The 24868-nt window shown below is 51.5% G+C and overlaps 11 protein-coding genes and 1 non-coding gene across 12 annotated transcripts; 5 read left to right on the plus strand and 7 right to left on the minus strand.

Moving 5' to 3' along the window:
• The first annotated feature begins 34 nt into the window (after window positions 1–34).
• Window positions 35–3811, plus strand: EDD37DRAFT_630021 (uncharacterized protein). Its single transcript, XM_062816551.1, has one exon. It carries the CDS (start codon window positions 413–415, stop codon window positions 3533–3535), a length of 3123 nt encoding a protein of 1040 aa, XP_062669918.1. The 5' UTR covers window positions 35–412; the 3' UTR covers window positions 3536–3811.
• A 238-nt stretch (window positions 3812–4049) lies between these two features.
• EDD37DRAFT_609049 (cell cycle arrest protein BUB3) lies at window positions 4050–5210 on the plus strand (the record flags this gene model as incomplete). Its single annotated transcript, XM_062815102.1, has 3 exons — window positions 4050–4056; window positions 4106–4349; window positions 4412–5210. 3 exons carry the CDS (start codon window positions 4050–4052, stop codon window positions 5208–5210), a joined length of 1050 nt encoding a protein of 349 aa, XP_062669919.1.
• A 40-nt stretch (window positions 5211–5250) lies between these two features.
• On the minus strand, window positions 5251–6713 carry EDD37DRAFT_395278 (ribose 5-phosphate isomerase A). Its single transcript, XM_062812276.1, has 4 exons — window positions 6482–6713; window positions 6416–6423; window positions 5859–6359; window positions 5251–5811 (listed from the first exon to the last, which is right to left on the minus strand). The coding sequence occupies exons 3-4, from the start codon at window positions 6235–6237 to the stop codon at window positions 5291–5293; spliced, it is 900 nt and encodes a 299-aa protein (XP_062669920.1). The 5' UTR covers window positions 6238–6359; window positions 6416–6423; window positions 6482–6713; the 3' UTR covers window positions 5251–5290.
• Window positions 6714–6815: 102 nt separating this feature from the next.
• EDD37DRAFT_395307 (amyloid beta protein binding protein 1) lies at window positions 6816–8756 on the plus strand. The gene has a single exon (XM_062812277.1). The coding sequence runs from the start codon at window positions 6983–6985 to the stop codon at window positions 8597–8599; it is 1617 nt and encodes a 538-aa protein (XP_062669921.1). The 5' UTR covers window positions 6816–6982; the 3' UTR covers window positions 8600–8756.
• Window positions 8757–8914: 158 nt separating this feature from the next.
• EDD37DRAFT_564608 (ATP dependent RNA helicase) lies at window positions 8915–11311 on the minus strand (the record flags this gene model as incomplete). The annotated part of the gene is made up of 1 exon (XM_062814018.1): window positions 8915–11311. One exon carries the CDS (start codon window positions 11309–11311, stop codon window positions 8915–8917), a length of 2397 nt encoding a protein of 798 aa, XP_062669922.1.
• A 429-nt stretch (window positions 11312–11740) lies between these two features.
• On the plus strand, window positions 11741–12814 carry EDD37DRAFT_657735 (pantoate-beta-alanine ligase; the record flags this gene model as incomplete). The annotated part of the gene is made up of 1 exon (XM_062818914.1): window positions 11741–12814. The coding sequence occupies one exon, from the start codon at window positions 11741–11743 to the stop codon at window positions 12812–12814; it is 1074 nt and encodes a 357-aa protein (XP_062669923.1).
• EDD37DRAFT_395317 (WD40-repeat-containing domain protein) lies at window positions 12734–14224 on the minus strand. Its single transcript, XM_062812278.1, has 2 exons — window positions 13893–14224; window positions 12734–13842 (listed from the first exon to the last, which is right to left on the minus strand). The coding sequence occupies exons 1-2, from the start codon at window positions 14111–14113 to the stop codon at window positions 12879–12881; spliced, it is 1185 nt and encodes a 394-aa protein (XP_062669924.1). The 5' UTR covers window positions 14114–14224; the 3' UTR covers window positions 12734–12878.
• Window positions 14225–14797: 573 nt separating this feature from the next.
• EDD37DRAFT_395811 (uncharacterized protein) lies at window positions 14798–17248 on the minus strand. The gene has a single exon (XM_062812284.1). The coding sequence runs from the start codon at window positions 16965–16967 to the stop codon at window positions 14979–14981; it is 1989 nt and encodes a 662-aa protein (XP_062669925.1). The 5' UTR covers window positions 16968–17248; the 3' UTR covers window positions 14798–14978.
• Window positions 17249–20210: 2962 nt separating this feature from the next.
• On the minus strand, window positions 20211–20290 carry EDD37DRAFT_t11. The gene has a single exon. It is a non-coding gene; the product is annotated as a tRNA-Thr (tRNA).
• Window positions 20291–20746: 456 nt separating this feature from the next.
• EDD37DRAFT_609056 (ribonuclease P subunit P29) lies at window positions 20747–21478 on the plus strand (the record flags this gene model as incomplete). The annotated part of the gene is made up of 1 exon (XM_062815103.1): window positions 20747–21478. The coding sequence occupies one exon, from the start codon at window positions 20747–20749 to the stop codon at window positions 21476–21478; it is 732 nt and encodes a 243-aa protein (XP_062669926.1).
• A 94-nt stretch (window positions 21479–21572) lies between these two features.
• Window positions 21573–23053, minus strand: EDD37DRAFT_396259 (tRNA-intron endonuclease). The gene has a single exon (XM_062812285.1). The coding sequence runs from the start codon at window positions 22627–22629 to the stop codon at window positions 21679–21681; it is 951 nt and encodes a 316-aa protein (XP_062669927.1). The 5' UTR covers window positions 22630–23053; the 3' UTR covers window positions 21573–21678.
• Window positions 23054–23580: 527 nt separating this feature from the next.
• On the minus strand, window positions 23581–24830 carry EDD37DRAFT_649935 (elongator complex protein 4; the record flags this gene model as incomplete). The annotated part of the gene is made up of 2 exons (XM_062818192.1): window positions 23581–24287; window positions 24386–24830. The coding sequence occupies 2 exons, from the start codon at window positions 24828–24830 to the stop codon at window positions 23581–23583; spliced, it is 1152 nt and encodes a 383-aa protein (XP_062669928.1).
• Window positions 24831–24868: the final 38 nt, after the last annotated feature.

Below are 24868 nucleotides of genomic sequence, written 5' to 3' on the forward strand. Positions count from 1 at the left end.
GAGCAGGTGATGAGACCCTCCAGTTGGTGGACTCGATACATCAACTGCCACTAAATCAATAGTTGCTTAGCGGCTGCCGCGCGATTTTCAATTAAACGCGTCGACTGTTAAGCGTTTTGTGGGCGTCCATTCTAGTTTGCTTTAGGCGATAAGGCCCTACTTTGTCTTATTGCTGGGACAACCAAAGCCGATCCTTCTCGTGTCCGGCCCCTTTTCCCTGTCAATGTCATTATGCGTGTCTCCCGAGGTCCGCAGGAACCAATTTCAAAGCTTTGACATCTACCTTTTTATCGACGGAAGTACCTTCATTGAAAGTCCCCAGCTTTCAGTTGTCGGGATTTCCAATAAACGGTTCATGGAAACTGATGTAGCAAACATTTTCTCAACGGGTCGCCGCGACGTATATTGAAGCATGGACCAAGACTACGGCTCTAATGGTCCGCTGCGTGGTGGCATTCCACGGCTATCCAGGCTACCCATGCCACGTGCAGTCGCGTCCAGCGACAACTTGAAACTGTCCGCCAGAACGTCTGTGGTTCCAGGGAAACACCAGGATGATCTACGCAAGAAGACGAATATCCCGCTGCCTCCAGGTCCCAAAGTGCCCTTGGGAGAAAATCTGAATCAACCACTTCGATATCGCTTCGGATGGAACGGGAAACCAGTCAAGCCGAGAAGCGCGTCGCCTGTTCGGGATGCTCTTCGCGACGCGCAGACCGCGACCTTAGACATCACTCCTCCTAATTCGGATGCAGATTCGCCAGTCTTTGAGGATGGCTTCGAGAATCCAATAGCAACTACAGTCGAGCCAGAGACAAAAGATCGGCGGAGACCTCGACCATCATTGTCTGAGCGCACCGCAGAGACTTTATCGCGACTAACGCCTTCCCCTTCCCGCTCTAGGAGGAGGTCAAGTATCTTCAGCAACGATGGCACAATGCCACCTCCGGCACGATCAAGGTCGAGACTGAGAGACTCACGCCCTACCACGCCAGCACCATCGCGTCCAGAGTCTCCAGCCAAGGTACCATTCAGGCCACCAGGGCGATGCTCGCCCATAAAGGATGTGATGGGTCCCCCGCCCATGATTTTGCCGGATGAAACTTGCACACTGCCCAAGGCCTTTGTTAAAGGTCAGCGGTCCAAAATTGCAAAACCTCTTCGGGATCCCAGAAGGTCCACCAGCTCTCTCGATGCAAGACCGCCCGAGCAGATTGGTTGGGCACCAGGCAGCGATTCGGCTCAGACTCCAAAACAAAAGCCAGTGTACCGAAGCAAGGCAGTAAGGTCGCAGTCGGCAGCACTGAAATCCTCATTGCCGACAATATTCAGAGATCCCTGTCCAACCATCAAAATCGAGAGCGTTGTGAGCCTTGAGCCACGCCCGCCAGTTGCAAAAACAAAGCCAAAACCAGCGGATAGGACGGCCACCGTTGTTACTCCCAGGCCATCTTCAAAGAGGACCAAGAGTATCTCGAAGGCGGAGCAGAATCAGAACAACATCCCCATGATAGAAATTCATCCCACAACTTCACCAAAGTCGTCACCTGCTCTGCGAGAAACAATTGCAAAAGCGAAGGCCGCCCGGCGAAAAGCACTTGAAATTACCGTGGCCCCGATCGAGCAACCCCTCAATGGTCATGTTGCCCATATTCAAAGCAGTGTTGACGAGACACCATTGGGAAATGCAGACAATGCACATGTCTTACGAACACGCCTTCAAACGGCAGCAACCACCGGCAAACTGGACATAGTCGGCCTGGGTCTGAGAAAGATACCTACAGAGCTTATGAACATATACAAAGCGAATAATAACACCACTGACTGGTACGACGTGGTGGATCTTACGAAAATTAATGCAGCGGATAATGAGATTGATGAGATTGACGAGCAGTTCTTTCCAGACTTTTCAAGGTCTGATCTCGAGAATGACGACGATACAGGCAATCAATTTGGTGGTCTTGAGGTTCTCGACCTACGCAGGAACATGATTCAACAACTACCGATAGGACTGCGACGGTTGACGAGGCTGCAATCATTAGAGCTGAGCGGCAACAAGCTCACCAACGGCGCCCTTGAGATCATTTGCCAGATACCGGACTTACAGGAACTCATGCTCAGCAGAAACGCTTTCAGCGGAACGATCGATATGAGAAATGGAAGCTTGGAGCACCTACAAGTGCTTGATCTGCATGGCAACAGCATCGAAGGCTTTCACGATGAAGGACTGGCCCAGATGAAAAGTCTCAAAAACCTGAACGTCGCAGGGAACAAACTGGCGTCACTCCCTTGGGACGTCCTGGCAACCCTTACACTCTCTGAATTGAACATCTCGGGCAACCAATTAGCAGGCATACTCTTTCCCACCAGAACCACTTTGACCGAGCTACGTGTTCTTGATGCATCATACAACAGTTTGACAGGCGTGTCTGAGAACGACCTCGAGTTCCCATGCCTACGCTCGCTCATCTTGAAAGGGAATCGGATAGCCAGGCTACCGGGCTTATCAGGTTGCAGCGAAATACAAGCTCTCGCAGTTTCGGAAAATCAGCTAGAAGAGTTTCCTCCTGACTTTTTTCAATTGGAGTCACTGAAGATTGCCGACTTTGGCCACAATAACATCAAGTCAATCATGACCGGAATAGCAGGGATGAAAAATCTAGCATTCCTGAACTTGGTGGGAAACCCACTTGCACAGAAGAAGTATCTTTCTATGAGCACGACCGATGTGAAACGGGATCTTGAGAAGAAGCTCGACGTTGTCAAAGAGGAGGGCAGAGTTTCAGACGAGACTCCGCTGTCTCTTAATCAATCCTTGTTTCGTTACCGATACAAAGCATCAGGTGGCGTTCTCGACCTGTCTGCACAGTCATTGTCAGCGATCGAGCTTGCCGAGATCGACCTCACTGATTCAGACGGGCCGATTCGCATTTTGAAGCTGTCGAACAACAACCTTTCCGTGTTCCCAGTCGAATTGCTATCTCACCCACTTGTCAAATACTCTCTGCAGCTGCTGGACCTCAGTCACAATGCTCTCCTGCATCCAACCGACTATCTCTCTTCGGAACTTTTCCTTCCCAGCCTCAAATCGTTGTATATCGTCAGCACCGGCCTGACCTCTCTCGACACATTGACGACTTACTTGAAGGCCCCAGTCCTGGCCGAGCTGAATATCTCCTGTCACAAGTTGGCAGGGCGTGTCCCATGGGTGCGAGCTTGGTGGCCCACCTGCACTACACTGCTCGCGACGGACAACTGGTTCACGAGCGTTGACGCCGAAGGTGTCAGGGGCTTGGAGGTCCTTGACATTCGCAACAACGAAATCGAGACAGTCCCTCCGAAGATTGGCTTACTAGGAAACAAACCTGGCAGCACAGCGGAATATGGGAGGCTGAGAGTACTAGAAGTCAGTGGTAACAGATTCCGCGTTCCGAGATTGATTGTTGTCGAGAAGGGAACGGAAGCGGTGCTCAAAGATTTGAGGCGAATGGTCATGGCAGAAGAGGTGCCTGAGGACTGGAAGGAGTTTGTTTGATCTTTCGCGCAAAACTTTCGATTCTTTTTAACATGTTTTTGCATGGGTTTTTCCTCAGCAGGCGACTTTGTTGTATGTGTCAGCATGGTTTCAAGGTGGAAAAGGCTTCTGACGGCTGCATAAACACCAGTGTTATGATAGTTATTGTGTATGATTGTACCAATATGGGCGACGGTCGATATGGCTGATGAAAGATGGGGTTCTCAGTACCCAGGACATAAATGACCATGAACGCTGGTGTATACAGTGGTTCTTATAAATATTAAGTAAAGGCCGAATCATTCGACACACTCAGCTTCATACTGCGGACGAACATTCATCAGATCTTGATATACGAGGCTGAGGCTGCATGTCAACCCCACACAAGGCTGAGAAATGCAGGTACCGAGTTAGGCGCTCGCAGCCCGCAATATTTCTCTGCTTTGTTGTTTTCTGATCTACAGCCAAAGCCCGGCACCCTCACCACTACATCTCCATCGAGAACAAAACTAGAGACGCCCATAATATCCTTCAGATGGCTAGTGAGTACACGGCGATCGCTTTCTAGTCCCACACTAACACCTTTGTCAGGCCAACATCCCATCGGCGACCCTCCAACGGATGCCATTTCGGCCTTGAGATTTTCACCGCATCCAAATTCCTTGCGCTTCGTCGTGGCCTCGTGGGACAAGTTCGCATACGTGTACGAGCTCATCGATAGCAAAACCTGCAGACAGATCACCAAGTTCGAACACAGAGCACCCGTGCTTGACGTGTGCTTCGGCAAAGATGACAATGAAATCTACACGGCCTGCTTGGACTGGGATGTGAGAAGGTGCGCAAACACAGCCTCCACGAGAAGATGAGTCAAGGCGGAGAACTGACATTCTTCTGCAGGATCGATGTCAGCACTGGAACTCAAACGGTACTCAGCACGCACGACAACGGTGTACGATCAGTTGTCTACAGTAAGCAACACTCCCTCGTCGTGTCCGCGGCGTGGGACTCGACGCTGCATATCCATCCGGGCACAGCAGATGCACAGTGGTCCACCGCGACCATCAATTTACCCTCCAAACCCTACTCGCTCGCCGTATCGTCATCCAAGCTGGTCGTTGCAATGGCCAACCGCGCCCTACACATCTACGAGCTCAAGACACTAGCCAACGAATGCAAGAGCTCTGCAAACTCTTTACAAAACAGACTCGATATCGAACCGTGGCAGCGGCGAGAGAGCAGTCTCAAGTTTATGACGAGAGCGGTGGACTGTATGCCTAACGACGAGGGTTACGCTTCTTCAAGTATTGAAGGCCGTGTTGCGGTCGAATGGTGCGATCCTTCGAACGAGTCGCAGGCGCGCAAGTATGCATTCAAATGCCATCGTCAACCTGAGGGTGATGTCGATGTCGTTTACCCGGTCAATGCGGTCGCGTTTCACCCGATTCACGGCACGTTTGCGACCGGCGGCGGTGATGGTGTTGTCGCAATCTGGGATGCCATTGCCAAACGCAGAATTCGTATCTATCCGAAGCTAGCGGCCAGTGTGGCTGCAACGTCCTTCAGTTCGAATGGCAAGTACCTCGCCACGGCGATCAGTCCGGGCGCCGAGGACGGCAAGGATGAGATCCCTGAAGGTTCGGTAGGCATATTCATCCGAGAACTGGGCGAGAACGAAGTCAAGAGAAAGACGAAGTGAGCTTTGATTCTTGGAAGATTCTATGCCAGCAATTCACGCTTGCCGACAGCCCAACAGTCATTGAATTAGGTCTATAAGTCTCATGTCTCCGCTGAGTGAACGGGTACCAAGGGCGGATACTGCGACACGACGGAAGGCCGTTTCTCCACGGCCCTCCGAACAGAGACACTGCCGTCAGCCATGCCAAAGTAGCATGCGACCGGTCTTTGACCTCCAATAACCCCAGCTGCTTGAGCTTCAGGGCCTGTAGGACCGCAAAAGAGGCCAACGGCAAGAACGCCATTGATATCCTTTATGGCCCGGGCAAGCTGTTCTACTTCCCAGTATCCATGCTCACCATCACCCTGTCGCCCCGAGGTCAGATCGGACCCTATCAGGAGAGGATGGGGGAACGGCGCGTCGATGATGAAGAAATCCTGGTCGGTCTTTATCGGTCCGGCTTTGACCATGTGGCCCTCTCTAATCAATGGTCGTGCGCCGGACGGGCTTCGACTTCCCAGCACGCGCAGCCGTTGAATGACTTGTCTGGCAGCTTTCGGTTCCACTTCTATCGGGACAGTGGGCCATTTCGTCACGAGGCGAGACTGCGATTTTCTGTAGTCTATGACGAATTAGCAGGTGTTCATGCGCAAAATGCGAAACACATACCAGCTACACAAACGAATTGCCTTGCGCGCATGGCGACGAGCTTTTCCTGGTATAAACATGCGCCGCCTCCTTTTATGCAGTTAAGTTCATCATCCACCTCGTCTGCGCCGTCAAAGGCCACATCGATCATAACATCATCGGGGAGAGCGTCGAATTCGATCGGCACAAGACCAGCATTTATGATGAGTTGTTTCGATTGGTATCCTGTTGGTACAAAGCCCGCCCTTGACACGTCCGCACCACTGTTCTTGATTGCTTCCACCACGTAGACGATTGTTGTACCGGAGCCGATACCGACGAAACGTGGGTTCTCGGGGAAGTGGTTTCGTACTGCCTCTATTGCTGCAGCTCTTTTCGCATTTTCAATTTCGGCAGCCATGTTGTCGGCAAGGGTTCGAGTCGTGTGGAAAGAGCTCCTGGTCACTGGACAGTGTATGGAGGTACCGAACGCTCGGAATATGTGAAAGCGTAATCGCACAGGAAGGCTTCCTGCTTGTCTAACTGTGCAGAGTGAGTTGGGACAAAGTGGTATGACTGCGGAGCCTTGTGTTCCCTACATGTGCGGCTGCAGCTGATCAGGTACATATACCTCTCTTCGCAATCGTCAAGTCCAGATTACGTACGCGGTATCGGATGACTATGGCAGACCGGTCGACCCGCGGTCGGAGAGGAAGAGGTATAGTACTCGGAAAAGAGATTTCGTATCTGGTGCGCTGGTATGGTTTGTGTCCCTGTCGAGAGAAAAAAAAAAGGGTTCTTCTAAACGCGGGGTGGGTAGGAGGGGAGCTGTTCAGAACTTTACTTAGGTAGGATCAAAGAACCGCCCCGAGGCCTAGAATGAAGCAATAATTAGGCACAATGATTAGGGGTCCATGTTCAAATCGGTGGGGAGGGCTAACTAGACGGTGACGTCGATACCGGTTGACTTTCCTCGTCTGACAAATGTCCCCCCGTTGTGTTTGTCTGCGGTGTAGTTCGTGTGCTGCAACGAGCCCTATAAACTTGTAACAAACCTTGTGAAAGACAGTAAAGGCTACCGGGGATGTCTCAGACTCGTACGTCCTGCGACTTACGGCGACGGTGACGCCTCGTCTCTGAAACCTCCATCACGCTGTACAACAGCCATGACCGATGCCGAAATCGCACCTCGCGAGGTCACTCCGCCTCCGCTACAGGCTCCTACGGCTAAAGAGAAGAAATACGATCGTCAACTACGATTATGGGCTGCCTCTGGTCAGAGAGCACTAGAAGAGTCTCATGTCTTGCTGGTGGTCGGCGATGAGCCTCAAGGATCCAACAGCAGTGTCGCCGGCGTTGAGGCTCTGAAGAATCTCATCCTTCCATCCATTGGGAACTTCACAATTGCCGATTCGGCAAAAGTCACAGACGCCGATCTGGGTGTCAACTTCTTCCTGGAAACAGACAGTCTACACAAGTCAAGAGCAGAAGAGACGAAACATCTCCTGTCAGAGCTGAACCCAGACGTAACAGGTCATGCTATCACCGCACCACTAGCAGAATGGCTTCCTGTCGAAGGCTCTCTGACACCGTACAACCTCGTTCTCATTTGCGCACCGATCCAGCCAGAGATCCTTCAACGGATATCCTCGTATGCAACGGAAAGGTCAATACCCATAATCTCCATCCAATCAGCCGGCTTTTACGGTTCCTTCTCGATACAACTGCCTCACGAGTTCCCCATTGTCGATACCCATCCAGACCCTGAGAGCACGCAGGATCTCCACCTCCTCGCTCCCTGGTCAGAACTAGAATCAGCAATAGATTCACTGGGTGACCTCTCTGCACTGTCAGATCACGACCACGGTCACATTCCGTACATCCTCCTCTTGTTATATTACCTGAGAGAATGGAAGTCAAGTCACAACGGCTCCTATCCTTCGACGTTCAAGGAAAAGACAGAGTTCCGTGAATTGGTTCGCTCAGGTGCAAGGACGAACAGTCCCGAAGGAGGCGAGGAGAACTACGACGAAGCATGTGCGGCAGTATTAAAGAGCATTGGCCCTCCACCCGTGGGTAGTGGTTGCAAGGAGATGATGTCTATGCCTACTTGTACAGATCTCAAAACAGAGTCTGCAAACTTCTGGGTCATTGCACATGCGATCAAGACTTTCTATGACGCCCATGGAGTCCTTCCGCTTCCTGGATCGTTACCAGACATGAAAGCGACCAGCTCGGAGTACATACGACTGCAGGGTCTCTATAAAGCGAAAGCGAGAGCCGACGTCGCTGAAGTCGCTAAGACTGTCCGCCAACTCGAGGGGTCTCTGTCGAGGTCCACCCGAATCGAAGACTCGGAGATCGAAGCATTCTGCAAGAACGCCTCTCACGTCCGTGTCCTTACGAACCCGAACAATGAACGCGTTCCATCTCTCCGATTGGCCACATCTGATGCGAAGACTCTCGCAAGACTGCCGAGTCTTGTCGAAAATGATTGGGAGGGCATGTTCGCTGTCTTTGTAGCATTGAACGCGAACATCAACCCTGAGAATCCTATTGATGTCACTACATTATCGTCCGATGCTGAAACACAGGAGAACTACACCAATGCCATCACAGAAGTTGAGCGAGTATCTGGTGGTGAACTGCATAATATTTCAAGCGTTCTTGGCGGTATGGTGGCACAGGAGGCGATCAAACTGCTTACTAGGCAGTACGTTCCTGTGGATGGGACATGCGTCTTTGATGGCATCAGAAGTAAGACCGGGGTCTTCAAGATCTGATCTGACCCCGTGAGGGTCGAAGACAAGGTGGTTATGAGAGTCACATACCAGTGAACATGCTTGATGGCCGTACACTAGTCATGACATAAGCAAGGCATTCGTCCAAGTAGCATAGACGGACATGACCAATGGACGAGATAGCCGCGAGACGTTTATCAGCATCATACAGAAGTAATACCAGACCAGAAAGCATCATACGAGTATTACACTCGACCAAAAATGTTGTATAGGACTGGTCCCAAAACGTTCCTACCAGGATTTGATTGATTCTACCTGCTGTACCAAGGCAAGCCCATCAGGAGCACTAAGTGGTTATCAAGCGATATTGAACTCATCCGCTCCTCCACCCATCATCATCTTCCTATTCCGAACCTTCTCCTTCATCTTCTTCGCCGCATCATCAACATCACCACCAGCACCCGCCTCGTGCGTCTCATCACCACCACTCCTAATTCTCTTTCCTCCAGCACCTCCCTGGCTCTGCCCGCGCCGTCCCGTCCCAACGACGTTTACTCGCCCAGGCGGATCTCGCAAACCAAAAGCCTTGGCCAAGTGACCTAAATGTAAATCCTTGATATCAAACCACTTCCGCTCAGCAGCAACATGCGTCGCATAAGCACGTACATGGCTCTGGAACGCACGCTTCGCAAGCTCCTTTGTCGTCGGATCCGCAAGAACCCAGCGCTCAACATCGAGTTGGAACGCTGTGGCGCGCGATTCCCAGTTCCAATCTTTCTGCTCGGCTGAGTTTTTGGTAGCGATGACGCCAGTGGCAGGACTGAACCCCTTCTTCAGCACCTCGTCGGCGGCCATGTGGCTTACATTGCTGGAGGTAACGCTGTCGGAGGATTTGTAGGAGCTTTTCAGGACATCCACGTAGCCTTCCTCTTTACCCGGCATGAGGAAAATGGTGGCACGGCCGTCACGGCCTAGACGTGCAGTCCGGCCGATACGGTGGAGGTGGTCGTCGGAACTGAATGCGGGATCGTATTCAATCACCAAATCTAAATTGGGAAGATCCAGACCACGGGATGCTACGTCCGTGGCGATAAGCAGTGAAGGCGTCGTGGTGCTGGCGAAATGACGCACGATGTTTGTGCGAGTGGCTTGCGGGAGGGAGCCGTGTAGTTTATAGAGTGTGACTTGGTTGTTTTGGGAGGAGAGAATCGGTGAGGGCGCTATCGAGTCCGACTCGGCTTCCTTAGTGGGTTGAGGTTTGGACGTAGGTCCCTTTTCCTCGGCATCAGAATCTGAAGTATCTTTCGTTGTTGGTTTGTCTTCTGCTTGTTCTTCGAGGGCTCGAGTGAGGACTTTGTAGTGGAACTCGACGGAGTCGGCGCACGATATGAAAACAATTGCTTTCATAACCGATCCCTTCCGGGCGAATGTTCGCTTGAGTAGTGCTGTGAGGGTGACGAGACGCAATTTGGCTGCCGTGACGAGGTATGATTGTTTGAGCTGGGCTGGAGCCAGGAAGGCTGACTGTATGCCATTCGTGGTGGCTGTTGTTTCGTCTTCGTCGTTGCTAGCGTCGCCTTTGATCAGGATTGCGTCCTTGAGACTGATCTCGCCCAGCTTCTGAACGTTCATTTTCAGTGTCGCCGAGCAGAGTACAGTCGTTCGCTTCTCGGGTAGACCCGGTCTACTGCTCTTTCTCTGCTTCTGGTCAAGGGTTTTGACAATCTTGGTGATGTCTTCTTCGAAGCCCAGATCCACCAGACGGTCACCTTCGTCCAGTACAAGCCATCGCACGTTACTGACGTCCAAACTCTTGGTATTCTCGAGATGGTCGACCAAACGACCAGGCGTAGCGACCAGGATGTTCAACCCTTTTCGTAGTCTTGCCTTTTCTGATTTCTTTTTCTCGCCTCCAATCACCGTACCGGCAACGATATAGTGTGCACACCCTAGTAGACGCTCCAGGACCACAGAGATCTGCTTGCACAATTCTCTTGTAGGTGCAAGAACTATGGCAAAGAGTCCTGAGTCCCGATGCACGGCCGGGTCTTGGGCAGTCTTCGTTTCACTCCTGCGTAATTCTGCCATAGTGAAGATCCGTTGTACCACTGGAAGTAGATATGCAAGGGTTTTGCCTGAGCCGGTCTCAGATTGTATGAAGGCATCACTATCTTCCTTCAGCAGCTGGGATACCGCCGACTTTTGGATCGCAGTTGGGTTCTTTAGGTTCATCTTGGTAAGGAGATGCGCAGCAAGTGTGGGCGAAAGGCCTAGGGATGTGAATGTGTCTATGCCGTCGGGAAGAGGCGCATTGGTGGGTGCCGCAGCTTTCTCGTCCGCATCCTCCTTTTTTTGATCTTCGTTGGCTGTGACCGGCTTTGGATTGTATGAGAACAAGGATGAAATGACCTCCCGTGGTCCGGTCGAAGGCTTTTGCTCGTTGCGTCTATCTCGTTGGGGAGCGTGGCCGGCAACGTCGTCCAAACCAGGAGTGTACCCATTTTCCCGCCTCCTCTTCTGCGGTCGATCGTCAGGAAAGTCTTCAATCTGATTCTTCGAAAGCCCTGCGCTGCTATCCAGACGCCGTCCTGTGATCGGGAGACCGTTGACACCGCCTTGTCTGCGCTGTCCACCTCGTTGAGCGGTTCTCTTCGCCTGTAAACGTTCTCTCCAAGACCCACCTTTGAACTTCTGAGGACCCGCGGCGACACTGTCGTTGACCGCGAAGTTCAGCAGCAGTCCATCGTCCGCCATTGCAGTAAGGGCTATAAAAGGCTCAAGTGTAGAATTTGTCTGCGGAGGCCACCCAGCGACATGCGTAAAAAGATGCAGGACTGATCAAGTTCTCGCAGATCTCGAAACTTTTTCCTAAAGAATGCGGAGAGATGCAGCCACTCCGATTGGTGGACGCTACTCACCATCGCTCTCGAAAAGTGCAGCTCACTCCTTCTGTAGACCACGCTGCACTTTCCATCATGCACCGTCTGACTCACTTGAAACCGACGGTGACCTCGTGTCGTTCACGATGAGGCTGGTGTCTGCATTTCCGACCTCAGTCAACCGCAATTTGGGCGGCGGGTCACCAGAACGATGGAGACGGCTGCATTGAGAACCATCGGCATACGAGCGCTGGCTAGGCCATCCTCGCAAAGGAATCCTTGGTCAAGATGGACACGCTCGACGATGCATATAGTGCGCTGGAGTTCGACCACAGGCGCTACACAAGTACCCTTCCCAATCTTTCGCGATGTCCCGCAGTTACGAGAAGCGCGCAAGAAAATGTTTCGAGAAGGAAAGGAGGTCGGATTTGTTGCGACGATGGGAGCACTACATGATGGACATGTTTCTCTGGTCAAGCACGCCCTCGAGGAGAACACCGACGTCTTTGTCTCGATATTCGTCAACCCTACACAATTTGCGGTTCATGAGGATTTAGACGCCTACCCGCAGACATGGGAGGAAGACTTGAAGAAATTGAAGCAAATACAAGACGAGCATGCTGCCTCATCAGGACCGAACAGCAATTCAAGGATACGAGGAATATTTGCGCCTACGGTGAAAGTCATGTATCCAACTCTACCTCCGAGTTCTGATATTGCTGGTTATGGATCCTTCGTCACCATCACACCTTTGGGGAATCAACTCGAAGGTGCGTCACGACCAATATTCTTTCGAGGCGTGGCAACAGTCTGCACCAAGCTATTCAACGTCATTCAGGCCGACAGGGTCTATTTCGGCCAGAAAGACGTCCAACAATCTGTCGTGATCAAGCGCATGGTCAAGGACTTCCTCATCCCTACCGAAGTAAGGGTCGTCCCCACGAGTAGAGAGCCGGACGGGCTAGCCATGAGCAGCCGCAACGTCTACCTTGGTGAGCGACGACGAAAAGATGCCGTTGTGCTTTCAAAGGCGCTATTTGCTGCTCGTGAACTGTACAATGCCGGCGAACTTCGCGGCAAGGTGATCAGAGACGCCGCCTTTGAAGTCTTTCACCGCGAGACATTGGCCAAGCGAAAAGATGGGAAGCTTGAGAGCAGCTGCCGGATCGAGATCGACTATATCGCGTTGAGCGAGCCCGAGAATATGACCATGATCAGGGACTTTGACAAGATCGACCCAAGACGTGGGGCGATTCTAAGTGCCGCAGTGTATGTGCAGCCTGTTGATGAGCCAAAGAACCAGGATGAACTGGACCAGAGACTTGTGAGACTTATCGACAACGTGATTTTTGAGCCACGGGAGGGGACTCGGCACTGAGTCGATATGATGAAGTAATATGCCAGCATTGTGTTGGGAATGACCATCACAGACATCATTGACCTCAATAGATATCCCATAACGAGATTTTGCCATCTTTGCCGCCAGCTGCCAGCCAGTGCGTCAAACGTGCATTTTCTGCCCGCTGTTGCTTGATCAGGTCTAGAGCAGTAGGTCTTGACACAACTTCGGTGGCATGGTCGTTCGAAGAACCTGTCTCATTGTTCTCGTGACTGTCATCGTCTGGATCAATAACCGCAAAAGCTGTAGCGTAACAGCCCAATGTATGCCACTTCAGCACCGCCAGCTCCTTGAGAGTCTTCGCTGAGTATACTCGTACACGTCCATCCCAACCAGCGGTGGCAAGGATTCTGCCGTCGGAACGAAGTCTTAGGCCCTGCTGACCAGCATGTTTCGTATTGACTGATTTTGCAGGCTTTGTTACCGCTGATATGTCCGACAGCCTTATGGCGAACTTGGCAATCGTAGCATCAGCACCCGACGTGACGAACTGGTCCCTTGACGGCGAGACGTCAAGCGATAGAACAGGCTGTGAATGTGGTCTGCTCGTGGTGACCTTCTGCCAGGGGCCATTCACGTCGAGGAGCCCATCGTGCGTATGAACCATTATGCTTCCGTCCTCATAGCCGGATATCAGAACAAGTCGAGACGAAGACGGGTCTCTGAGTAAAGAAACGGCCATGACCATACCAGTCGTAGAGTCCTTGTCTGATTGAAGTTGTGATACACGGCGCTCAGAAGGTAGTTGGAAGATATCGATACCTCCTGAATCCAGACCGTTCGGCGAGGCAACCAGTTGGGGGACAGAGCCTTGGTCAAGAGGCGGCCGCACTGTCTCGTCACACATGGACATGGCGCAGAAATTGAGCGCGCTGACCGACAACGAGTGCAGTAGCCATGGCTGGGCTTGGTCGAGTGTTGCGCCGTCGTTTGGCAATGTGGTACTGAGGCACGCGAGATCTTCGGTTCGGACATGCCATACGCGCAGTTTGTGGTCCCTTCCGTGACTAGTAGATATTGTGAGAGAACGCTACCCAGGCGGAAGTGTCCAACTTACGTGACGAGTCTGTCATCGCCCCAAGGGCGGATTGCCATGAGGGCGCCATCGTGCGCTTTCCACACGGCGACAGGACGTTTTGTTGCCAGGCTCCATATGATCAGCCATCCTTCACTGTCGCCCGAGGCTAAGTAGCTGTTTCTGCAGTAGAAGTGCAGTGCGTGGATGGGGGCGTTGTGACCTCGTAAGACGTATGTAGGCACGGCAGGGCCTTGTTCCATTGCTCTGGGTCGCAACTATGTCATTTCTTGCTGGGCATCGAGCACTTTGGAAAAGAGTTCATCATGTATTGACGATGTCGTTCGTCGGAGCTTTTCGGCCGCAGAGCACACAGAAATTCCACTACACCCCTCGACACCGAACGGTCATATGAATGCGTTGATGAAACTGTACAGGCATGAAACGCGCTTCACAGTACCGTCGAGATTTAAGTTTAAGTAAGTCCTAGGTCTCATGGTAGGTAGCCTGGGTGCCCGGGTCAATATGGTGGGGTGCAAGAAGGCTCCCTAGGCTGCCAGCCTTTTGAGTGCGCACCTTACCTAGGTAAGAATGGGAGCCAGTAATGCTGCCTCCTTTCGAGCTTCACACTATACGACGGGTGTGATAGTCCTTTTTAAGTGTATTATAATGATCGTACTCAAGTTATTGTAGATGTACAGCTATACACAGACGTATATCTCGTGCCCATATTCACATCACCCATATTCGTGGGTATTAAAGGCTGATAAGCCATTGAAAGACACATCAAACGCTTGCTAAAATGCCTTGATTCCAATTGCAGCCTGTCCTGTTCGTCCAGTCATGTACGAGTTGGGTATCTAGTACCTGCAACAGAATTACCCATTTGCGCCGTACTCTGTGGTTACGCTTGTTTCATCTTGAGATCATTGATTGATATCTTGGGTGAAAATCCCAAGGAAGAACAATGTGAACGAAAGCTCTTGATCGTCCGCCTTGCTGGTGAACTGATGGTCAAGGTGGATGACAGTATGATCAAATATCCAACGCCGTCATGCTCCTGTCGTGATTGTTTGCTGCTACCCCATGGTAAACAAAAGACTGATTGTAGGAATACACGAACCTCCCTCAGAGGGAAGGTATAGCAGAGTATCCGTACATCAGTGTGTTGTGCATAACATGTCCAGGGGCGGGAGGAACGTAATTGCCTTGATAGGGGGGATTTTGCGCCGAAAAGTCGGCATTTTTGTACAGAGGGTTGACAATGCCCACGGGATATTTTGGCCGAGGAGGTGTGGCTGTTGCTGGTGCTGGCTGACCTCCAGATGTCGAATTGGCATAGTATGACGGTGTAGAGCCTATGCTGCTGTAGTCTTGTTGCGGAGTGCTGTGCCATCCCCATTTCTCCTTTAGGTCATCATGAATAAATGTCACACGCCAACCAGTCTCCTTCTTGATTCTGTCGAAGATCTGCAGGACCTCTTCTTGCTCTCGTCGGATCGTCAGATGTTCTCCTGCGACTGCGAGACATCGAATGGAAGCGGAGGCAACACCTCTATCCTTGACATGAGACACGATGCCGCATATTTGTCTTGAATGATAGACTGTCAATTCCTGCATTTCTTCGGCTGTCTGGGGCTGCAAATCAGCCAACGGATGAAGTGAACCTAGCAGGACCATCGCAGTGTGATAGAAAAGCCTAGCAACAACGGTCGCCCGCTTGATGTACCAAACCTCTGGAAAGGCGCTCTTTGACGAAGTCATGTAAGCTGGCACAAATCCCATGGCGTGCATGGTCGGTGGAACGCATTGATTCCAGCGGTCGCAGAACTGCTTCAACCCCAGCCACTGTTGGTGTCTCTGGTGTAGGCGTGTCTGCTCTGCATGTACGGTAGGCTCCTGAAATCGTGGCTGTGCTGATGATCGGAAATTTGTGATCTTGGACAAAATCCATAGCATCTTGTGCGTCCAGCCTTCTTCATTGCCCGGAATGTGCTGGGGGTTCATAGCCATGTCGATGCCCCATGTATCCGGGTCCCAAGCCACACTCCAGTTGAAGTGTAAACAGCTAAACAATTCCAATCCGACGTTCAACCAGAAACAGGCGGCACCAACACCAGTGGAAGTGGCATCCCACCGACACTCTTTGATGAGCGCGCGGGCGCCAGCGATATGGTTCATGCGCTGCAGAGCTTTTTCAGACATGACTTCGTAGACGTTGAGTATAGTGGCAGTGGTAGCGCAGAGCACGCTATCCCGATCTGGATTTTGTAGCGAGTTCAACAGGAGTTGCGTCGCATTGTTGTAGTAGTTCAGAGCATGCTCTTCCGGGTAAGCAGGATTCACCAGTGTCAGATGACGGACTCCGCATGCTAAGAGGGCGTATTTCAACATGGGTTCTCGGAGTGCTTGGAAAGGCACGCGGCGGGAGAAATGCTTGTCGGCATCCATAGAGTCCATCCAGAGACCAACCTCTTCGACAAAAACTTGCATGTAGAGGACTTCGTTCCTGTCTTCCATGCACGGAGGGGGAGGGTTCTGGTCGGTGGGTACCAACATCGTCTGGTCAAATGATTGTCTGATGTTTTGAGCCGGCTCCGAGTATGAAGCCATGGTGTTCGCAGCATCTTCATACGGTTGAGCGGTAGGACCAACATATGCCGCCTGAGATGGTTCGGCATAAGGCTGTTGGTAGGATTGTGGACCTGGAAGCTGTTGATGAGCTATCATGGGAGCGGCAATCTGGCTGTAGTCGTAGCTTAAGCTTGTCGTGTGTATTTTCTGCCGCTTACGCTCGGGCTCCAACGGATGATACCTCTCTAGACCGCCCTGATATTCCGATGCGATGTCGCGGGAGTCATCCTGGAAGGTGACTTTCCAGTCATGTGTTGGTGGCAACAGGTGCGGCGGTCTCTCGCATTGTATGTCGATGAAATTGAGGCGGACACCTCGCTTGCACTTGCGATTCGACTTCCTACAGTTCTGGCAATTTGGCAACCCCTCGTCGCACTTCAGGTGTCGTTCTCGGCATGTCAGACATCCGGTCCTTACACGCTTTGGCTTTGCCGCAGGGGCATTGTCAGACTTGGCCGGAGGAAGACCCTCTGGCTCAGTCATCGAAGAGGGGGTGTTGTGCACAGTGTGAGAGGGGGTCGATTTATTCGACGAGGCCTGGGTCAGAGAGGTGTGATCATTGATCGCCGCATCTGCAGCGGCGTATGGCGGCGTCAGTATGACTGATCTCTGGAGGGCGTGTTTGTCGGGTTCCTGGTCGTATAGTAGCGGGGGATGTTGCGGTTGCGACGGTGTTGGTGCGGCGTAACTCGAATGGTATGGTGAGACAGAGGCAAAGATAGAGGCGTGGTTGTTGGAAAGAAAAGGAGCCGCAGCGGGCAGAAATGTTGAGTACGAATGAGCCAGCTTGGATCCTTTCACAGTGTTGTCCTAGCCATATGTTCTTGTATCGGGAAGTTCAGCCCTCTGACGGTGCTGACAGTGGTCTTTGCAGGCAGCAGAATCGGGAGGAGCTCTTATAGAACGATGTCGGATTGAGCAGGCGCACGGAGGACTGATGTAGGGGCCTACGCAGGATTCCTGGTATTGCTCCGGATGGTTGCGATAAGTTTGCTGAACAAAGAGGGATCAGTATATGCAATTTGCAAAACATTTGGACCGCAAGAATGTTTCTGAAAGAATGCATGAAGACAAAGTGCAATTGCGCCAGACCCATGCAGCAAAGAAAAAGAACGGTGTTGTGTTGCGCAGCTCTCAAGTGGTTTCAGAACAGAGAAAGGAACCGCAGTTTTGTTGCATTAAAGCTGAAAATCGCAGGGCCTTGTTCATGCGCCCCCCCCCTCCCAATGACGGCATCTGACCGTCTGTACCCCGAAGGAAATAAGGCACCACCACCTAAGCTTGGCTTTTGCTTAAGGTATACATGCTTGTGGAACGAGACGTCTTTCAACAACGTACCTTTTCTTTGTTAACTTCTTGTGAATGTGTTGGTTGTATGCTTCTTGGTAGTATCAATTGAGTTTGTGGCACAGTTTTGACGAAGGAAGGTCGAGTCGGTGGACATGGGGCACATATACATATTATTCTAAGGAAATGGAAGAAGAGACGAGCAGCACAAGACTCCAGGGCCCAGGCTTCGAACAGGGAATTGAGTTCAGTCAGGCATGATCGAGTGGATATTGCTGGCCGATCCGCCTGGTTCCAACACTGTGGTCAGAGGAGTGATTTAGGGTGTGGCTTTCGCAATTGCAAGCCAAATGTCATAGCATCACAAACTAAAGGAAAGACGTCGGAGTCGACGAAAGCCAGATGCACTGGGGTGATTGGTAGGGCCATCGCCAAAACCCAGCAGGGGAGCACAAGGAGAAGCCGAAGCCTATTCCATAACAGTCCTTGCATACCCAGGGAGCCGGGGTTGAAACTACGGGGCCGCGCACAGTGGGCATCAGATCAATTGAGATTTGGCGTCACTGGCGTCGTCTGCTGTTGCTACTGACATAGGCGCAGCTCCGCGGGCATCCTTTGCGCAAGGCCTCATCAGCTGGCAAGGGTAGCCCTTCCTGCGACAAGACAGACTAGCGAAAGTCCAAGATTCAACATCACCACAAATTCAAACACAAATCCAGGAGACGATCACTGTCTGTTCTGAGAACATGACGGCCAGTTCCTTCAAATCATTTGCTTGACAGTTCAAGGGCCTAGACGATCAATGGAGCCCTTGAATCACTGTGGACAGCGATGATTTGAAAATGAAGAGGGATGGACTCCGGCTATCGCCTGACGATCTCCCTCGAAACGGCAGTCATCTCTGTCTATCCCGACTATCATTGCCCTTCTCTTGTTTACTCCGCCCTGCATTTCCTGCTCAATTGGTCATTCTTGTCGCTCATTTGGGATTCCTGCGTTTTCCATCGCCTCGCCTTTCTGCTCATTTGTTGCTGAGAGTCTTCTCGGGTCCTGACAAGCCACACTTCCCCCTGCTCGCTTGTGTGACGACTTGACGCTGTGCTTTCGTTGGACGATAACTTGTGGCGAAGAGTGCTGAATGAACCTGGTTGTGGCTCAGTATTTGATCCTTCACATACCCTTGTCAAGGCCATTTCAACAGGGCAAGTTAGCAGTATTTCTCTCGCTTGGAGTTTGCCATCCGCCAAAGCACCCACCTAAAGCGTTGTCCTACTTCGTCCCTCGGGTATGCAGTGTCAATTGGTGGCCCTTCAAGTATACCAATGGTGGCATTACTTTTCCACTCCATGAGGCCTTCTCGGCCCTTTGCGGGCGTAAGATGTTGCTCCTAGTGCTCCTCCCACCACCGGCCGTTCCCGTTCATTTCTTTAGTTCCCTGTCATTGCCGTTTTTGGTCGTCTCGTTTGAATGCCTGTTCCCTTTTGGGATACACGCCCGGCTACCCCTGCTTCCGAAGGCATTCGGCGTCCCCGAACGTCCAGGCTTCTGGAATCTGGACCTTCCTCCCGCATCACAGCTTCTCATAACGGTATGGTCTTCGCTTCAACATCAGGGATCCATCATATGTTGTGGCTTCATCATTCCACGTGGCAGATTGTGCCCCGTAGTCATCTTCATATGCAAGACATGCATGGCTGGAGCCTGCAAGCACGAGGTTTTCCACGCGAGTCTCATGTGTTTTGATACATTAGCGCAGACACTCGCATTCACCCCTTGTTCTAGCTGGCTCTGGAGATTCCTCCAACTCCTAGTCTTCTCGCCTACCAAACGAATCGCTTGTTGCATCATGTCCTCGAGTTCGAATATGGCTTGTTCATGCGCGCACAAGGAATGATCCTGGTAAAGACTGTAGTCAACCTGACCACCTTCCAGGTGAGGTCATGTATGGGCGCCCAATATCACAGATATCTAAATGACCTGCCCAGAATGGACAAAGCTTTGTCAAGTTGATGAGTCGTCAGGCCTCCGATGGCAGACTGTGTTGATTGCAGTTAAAATTCGAGAAGGTGCTGGCTTGTAGGTCCGTACGAAGTATGAATTCAAGACTAGGCTCGGCTCCAAGGTAAGGGCAAATAGTGTCGAATTGTTCAGCTTCACCACAGGCGAAGCACAAGTACATACGCCATTCCTGCGACATTAATCCGAACCATATTCATGTAAGCACGTACAGAATAATAACGCTCTACCAGGTATGCCAACCTGAGAGGGCGTACGCTCCAAAACCATGATAATAAGTATCTCCTTTACACCACACAAGTGAAGGTTACCTCATCCACACAAAAAGCGCTCATATCAGACTAACCCAAAAAGAGATTCATATATTGGTACACCTCAACACACTTCAAAAACAGAAAGATCCAACTTTACAGCAAAAAAGAATGCTCACTATCGGATTCGAACCGATGATCTTGTCATGACGAGAATACGAGTGACACGCCTTACCCCTGGGCCAAGCGAGCCTAAGAATTCTGGGTCTGTCAAGTATGAAAGACTTGCAAACAATTCTGTGACAGAAATTGCACCTTAATTATCCTGTTTCAACCTTATGAAGAGCCTAATTCATCGCCGGTTAGGCGTTATTTTGGGGGGGCTTGCCGCCTCCACGAATGAGAATTAGTGGCTGCTAGCGGCGTCGTGAGGGGTCCTCCAAAAGTGTTCCGGCTAATGGTCGGTATGACACAAAAAGTTCTTGATGCCCATCTCTGACTGTGTCCTGGCCAGCAGCGAACACGAGTCAACCAACACCTATGTGTGCAGTACACCTATCCGATTCAACAGACCTCCCGTAAAACTCACAGCCTCTTCGAATGGCACCCTTGCCAATCGGTACGCCACACATCCTCTCCCCGTCGCCCTGGTAGGCACACTTCCACCGAGGCGAGTACGTCGTCCACTTCCACAGACCCTACATAACCATGACATCCTCACCACGGCCCACGGCCGCCACGACATCAGCACCGCCAATCTCACACCCAGCACACACTCTCCTCGCCCGCGCGCACTCCCCGGACACATCAGCACGCATCTTCACCGACAAAGTCAAGAACAAACCTCTCCTGCTCGAACCGACCGCAGGATCCGACAAGCGCGCCCTCAGACGACACATCCGCCTCCGCAAGAAGGAGTACTACCTTCGCAAACGCAAGCCACGCCCGCTCAGTGCCAAAGAGAAACGCGTGCTGGGCGTTTTCAAATTACAAAAGAGTGAAATCAAATATGATATCTACAAGAACTTGCACGACCTGTGGAACGGGTATATGCTTGAAGTTCTAGGGTTCACAACACCCCCAGCAAAAGACGGCAATACACCAACGAAAAGGTCCCCAACAGTGACGGCGCAGAGTCACGGCATTCTTCTTGCCAGTGCGGACTTCCACGGTGCCGAGCTCGAGGTCGTGCGTTGCGGTGATGCCGGGAAAGTCGGGATCAAGGGTATTGTAGTGCGCGACACACAGTATACGTTTGTCGTTGTTACGCCCAAAGACGAGGTCAAGACTCTGCCGAAGCGGGATACCGTGTTCAGGTATGAAGTCGCTGTTGCCGAGGAAAAGAGGCTGGTGTTTGAAGTGCATGGGAACCAGTTCGAGTTTAGACCCGTGGATCGGGCGAACAGGAAGTTCAAGTGGAAGGTCATGGACTATCTATGAGTCTATGGTGAAGAGTTGCATGTTGCTAAGAATGTTGAAAGCGGTCTCTGTGTTCTGATATGCGGTATGATGAGTACGACGGTTTTCACGACTTCGCACTGAAGTGCCGGCGAACCTCAACAGCGGCCAACCACTTCGCTTTGAAGAAATGTCATTCACGTTCTACGAGAAGTCCACTTCGAAAAGATAAACAAGGGGTATCACATTGCGGCCCACTCCACGCTAAAGGTCCTAACATCGCCTGCTGGAGATGCACCGCCGAGCAAAAAGCCCTTCTTCACGCCCGTGCCGAGTCTGCCACCACCAACGATATTCATCAGGTCAATCGGCTCATCCCACTCGGCACCGACAGCCAGGAAATGCGAATGGAATCGCAGAGGGTCGCCTGGATAGACCGTGTATTGGCAGCCGAATCGCAAACCGGGTGTCGTGAAATACCCTTTGTCGTGCAGGTGTCTGTAGAGTGGGTATGAAGGCGGCAAGTCCTTAATAGCCGGTCTGGGCGTCGATGGAGGAATTGGGAGAAGAAGTTCAGATGTCGCTGGTGTGATCTGAACAGTATTCGCTGCGGACAGATTCGACGGGACCGCAGTGGATGCGGATGCCTGAGAGTTGGAACGATCTGTTGCAACGACACCTGGGACATCCGTTGACGCGTTTCCATGCTCGTCGGAGTCCTCAAAATCCAGTAGATTAGTAGCAGTGCTGTTTTCCCGTGGCACTGAACATTTGGCTGACTTCTGAGATTGCTTCTTCAATGCGCGTTGCCTTGCTTGCTCCTTTTCTTGGCTTCTGGCTTCCTCGAATTCTCGGGATTGCTGTTCTATGCTTGCGAGATAGTCATCTCGACGGGTTTTCTCGGCGGAGTGAAGTGCTTGATCATGAGCTCGGGCTTCGTCCAGTATGTAAGCAACTCCCCTTTCCACCAGTAGTTGTGCTTCTTCAGGCATAATTTCTGCCGGCATTCCCAAGAAGACATTCTGCGACGGAGCCAGTGGCAACGTGCCGATCTGCGCACCACATATGCGATGTTCTCGACGCAGGTAGGTGGCTATCTTGACGTCGAAGATCAGATACCTTCCACCAACCACAGAGATGGGCACTGGGAGATCGGGCTGATAGTCGAACCCCAAGTCCGACGAGCTGTCCATCAGGGAGCTGTCCACCAATGATGAATTCTGCTTTGATGTGACATTAGTCAGACGTCCCCAGGAGTAGAAAAAGAAGATATTCGTAAGAAAGGATAACGATCATATTTCAACAACGATTTTTCGCTTCAATCAGATGGCTCCGAAGAGCTCTTTCAGTGGATTGACAGATTATAAAAAGGATTTAATCATGCAAAATGTAAAAAGGGTGCTCTGATAATACGTACCTCGATTGAAGACGGTTTGAAGTCTCGAAGGAAAACCGGTCACTGATCTCGAGCGAACGATGTGGCGAGGGTGCCTAATGATGGCGAGCACGAGCGAGTAATGGGAGAGGACGGCTTGAAGAATGGTCCTCAAGCAAAATAATTATGGCTACATGATTTCGTGGTTGATGGAGTAAAAGAGAAGAAGACAAAAGTCGAAGTTGATGTTTCGAAAATATCGTATATAATTCCTTGGCGGGCAAGTGCTCCATCTTCTCAACGACGTGCTCGCCTTCTCATGCTCACAGTTGCACCAACAACATCTACCCGGCTACTTCGTCCTGCTGTCTCGACGACCATCGCCCAACCGGCAAGATACTTTGGTGTCTAATCAAACCTAGATCTCCCACACAATCGCATCCCTCAGGTAATGGGGGTCTTCTGGCTGTTAACACTACTGTTCTTTGTCCCGTTGCTCCTTTTTCTAGGTTTGTATGCACTGGACAAACGAAGCACAAGCGTTGACCTGTAGGTAGTATTCCTGGCACTATCGTCATGTCTTGGTGATGGTTTCCGTGCTCGAATCTCGGGGTTCAGTCTTAACCCTCGCCATGGCTCGTACGATCACACATACTTCCGCACAATGACCAATCCTGGACCGGGCTCTTCCGAGCACATTGAGATGGAGACGATGCTCAACGATCGACATCTGCATTCTGACGTCGATCTATGACGCGTGATAGACGCTTCAAAATTCCACATCGGCCTTCTTGGTCTTTTGATCTGAGCTCGAAGTTTGCTGGGCTTCAGTGTCACCCTCAAGGGGCGGAAGATTGAATGGCTTTATGATGAACTTTCTCCTGCTCAGAGTGAAAGTCCAGTCGTTCTCTGAAGTGCTGGTTCCGCTGCCACGCTCATGCAATATCGGTATTCTGTGGACTTGTAATAGGCCTTGAGGCGGTTCTTCTGCCGTGCCAGCTGGCCCACGAGATACGTTCGCATCCGCGTCCGCCGAGTGGGGAAATGGAGCGAGCTCGAAGACACCGTCATTTAGCAGCTCAATCCACCTCACCAGTCCTGACGATCTCGGGTAGAGCGATAAGGGAAGCGACATCATGGCTATAATCCTGCCAGGGTATTCCACAAACAAAGCCCGAAGGCCATGCAGGAATTTAAGAATATGTTGTGGCTGGCTGCATTGTGGGGGATAAAGAGCGGGAGAAAGCATCGATGGTATGACGATGCGGTGCACCGTGTTTGGTGCAGAGTTCGAAATCGAAGCATACAACTGCTTCATCACCGGTACAAAAGGTGACTCTGAAGGGCTCGAACTCAATTGGAGAAAGTCGATCTTTGATGAAGCTGGGTGGACAAGCCTCTTCGTCAGGTCGAATGTGTGACAGAACGACGCAGGCGCCGTCTCTGAACCCGTGCCGACGGCTCTTTGTGGCCGTTCTGTAGAGCAAGTGTTAGTCGACAGTTAAACATGCAATTGGAAATTGTCGAACAAGTAGCATTGGGTCTAGCTATGCTATTAGGAAGAATGTGCCCACCTCTTGCATTGGTACTGGCTCCGAACTGTCCCATATGCTCGTATCTCCATGCAATCTTCATCTTCTCCGTGCCTTCAGCTGGCTTCTCTTTCTTCTCTGAATCCCCAACAACGCCCGGGAGTTCTCGACCCCAGTGTTCGGGCATGCCAACGACATGGACATGGTGGTTTTGTAGGAGGCCTTCAGCGGCATAGAATCTCATCAGCGCACCAGCATAGTCTGTGGTTCCGCTCTCCTCAATCAAGACCGAGCATCCAAGAGGGAGTCCAGAATGTCCAGCAATCAGGGAATCAAAGCTGGTCGTGCCAGTTGACGTCGTGAGTCGTCCATCTATAGGCGAAGGACGAACTCCGGGCAGATGAACAGGTTCCTTCGGGTGCGGTTGTGGAGATTCTCCAGGACCCGCAGAGCCAGAAAGGCCTACATTGCGCTTGCGAAAGGACATCGGTCTTGCTCAGACTATGATTTGCTGTGCCATGGTAT

The sequence above is a fragment of the Exophiala viscosa genome, assembly GCF_022695815.1.
Source record: "Exophiala viscosa unplaced genomic scaffold EDD37scaffold_5, whole genome shotgun sequence".
NCBI lineage: Eukaryota > Fungi > Ascomycota > Eurotiomycetes > Chaetothyriales > Herpotrichiellaceae > Exophiala > Exophiala viscosa.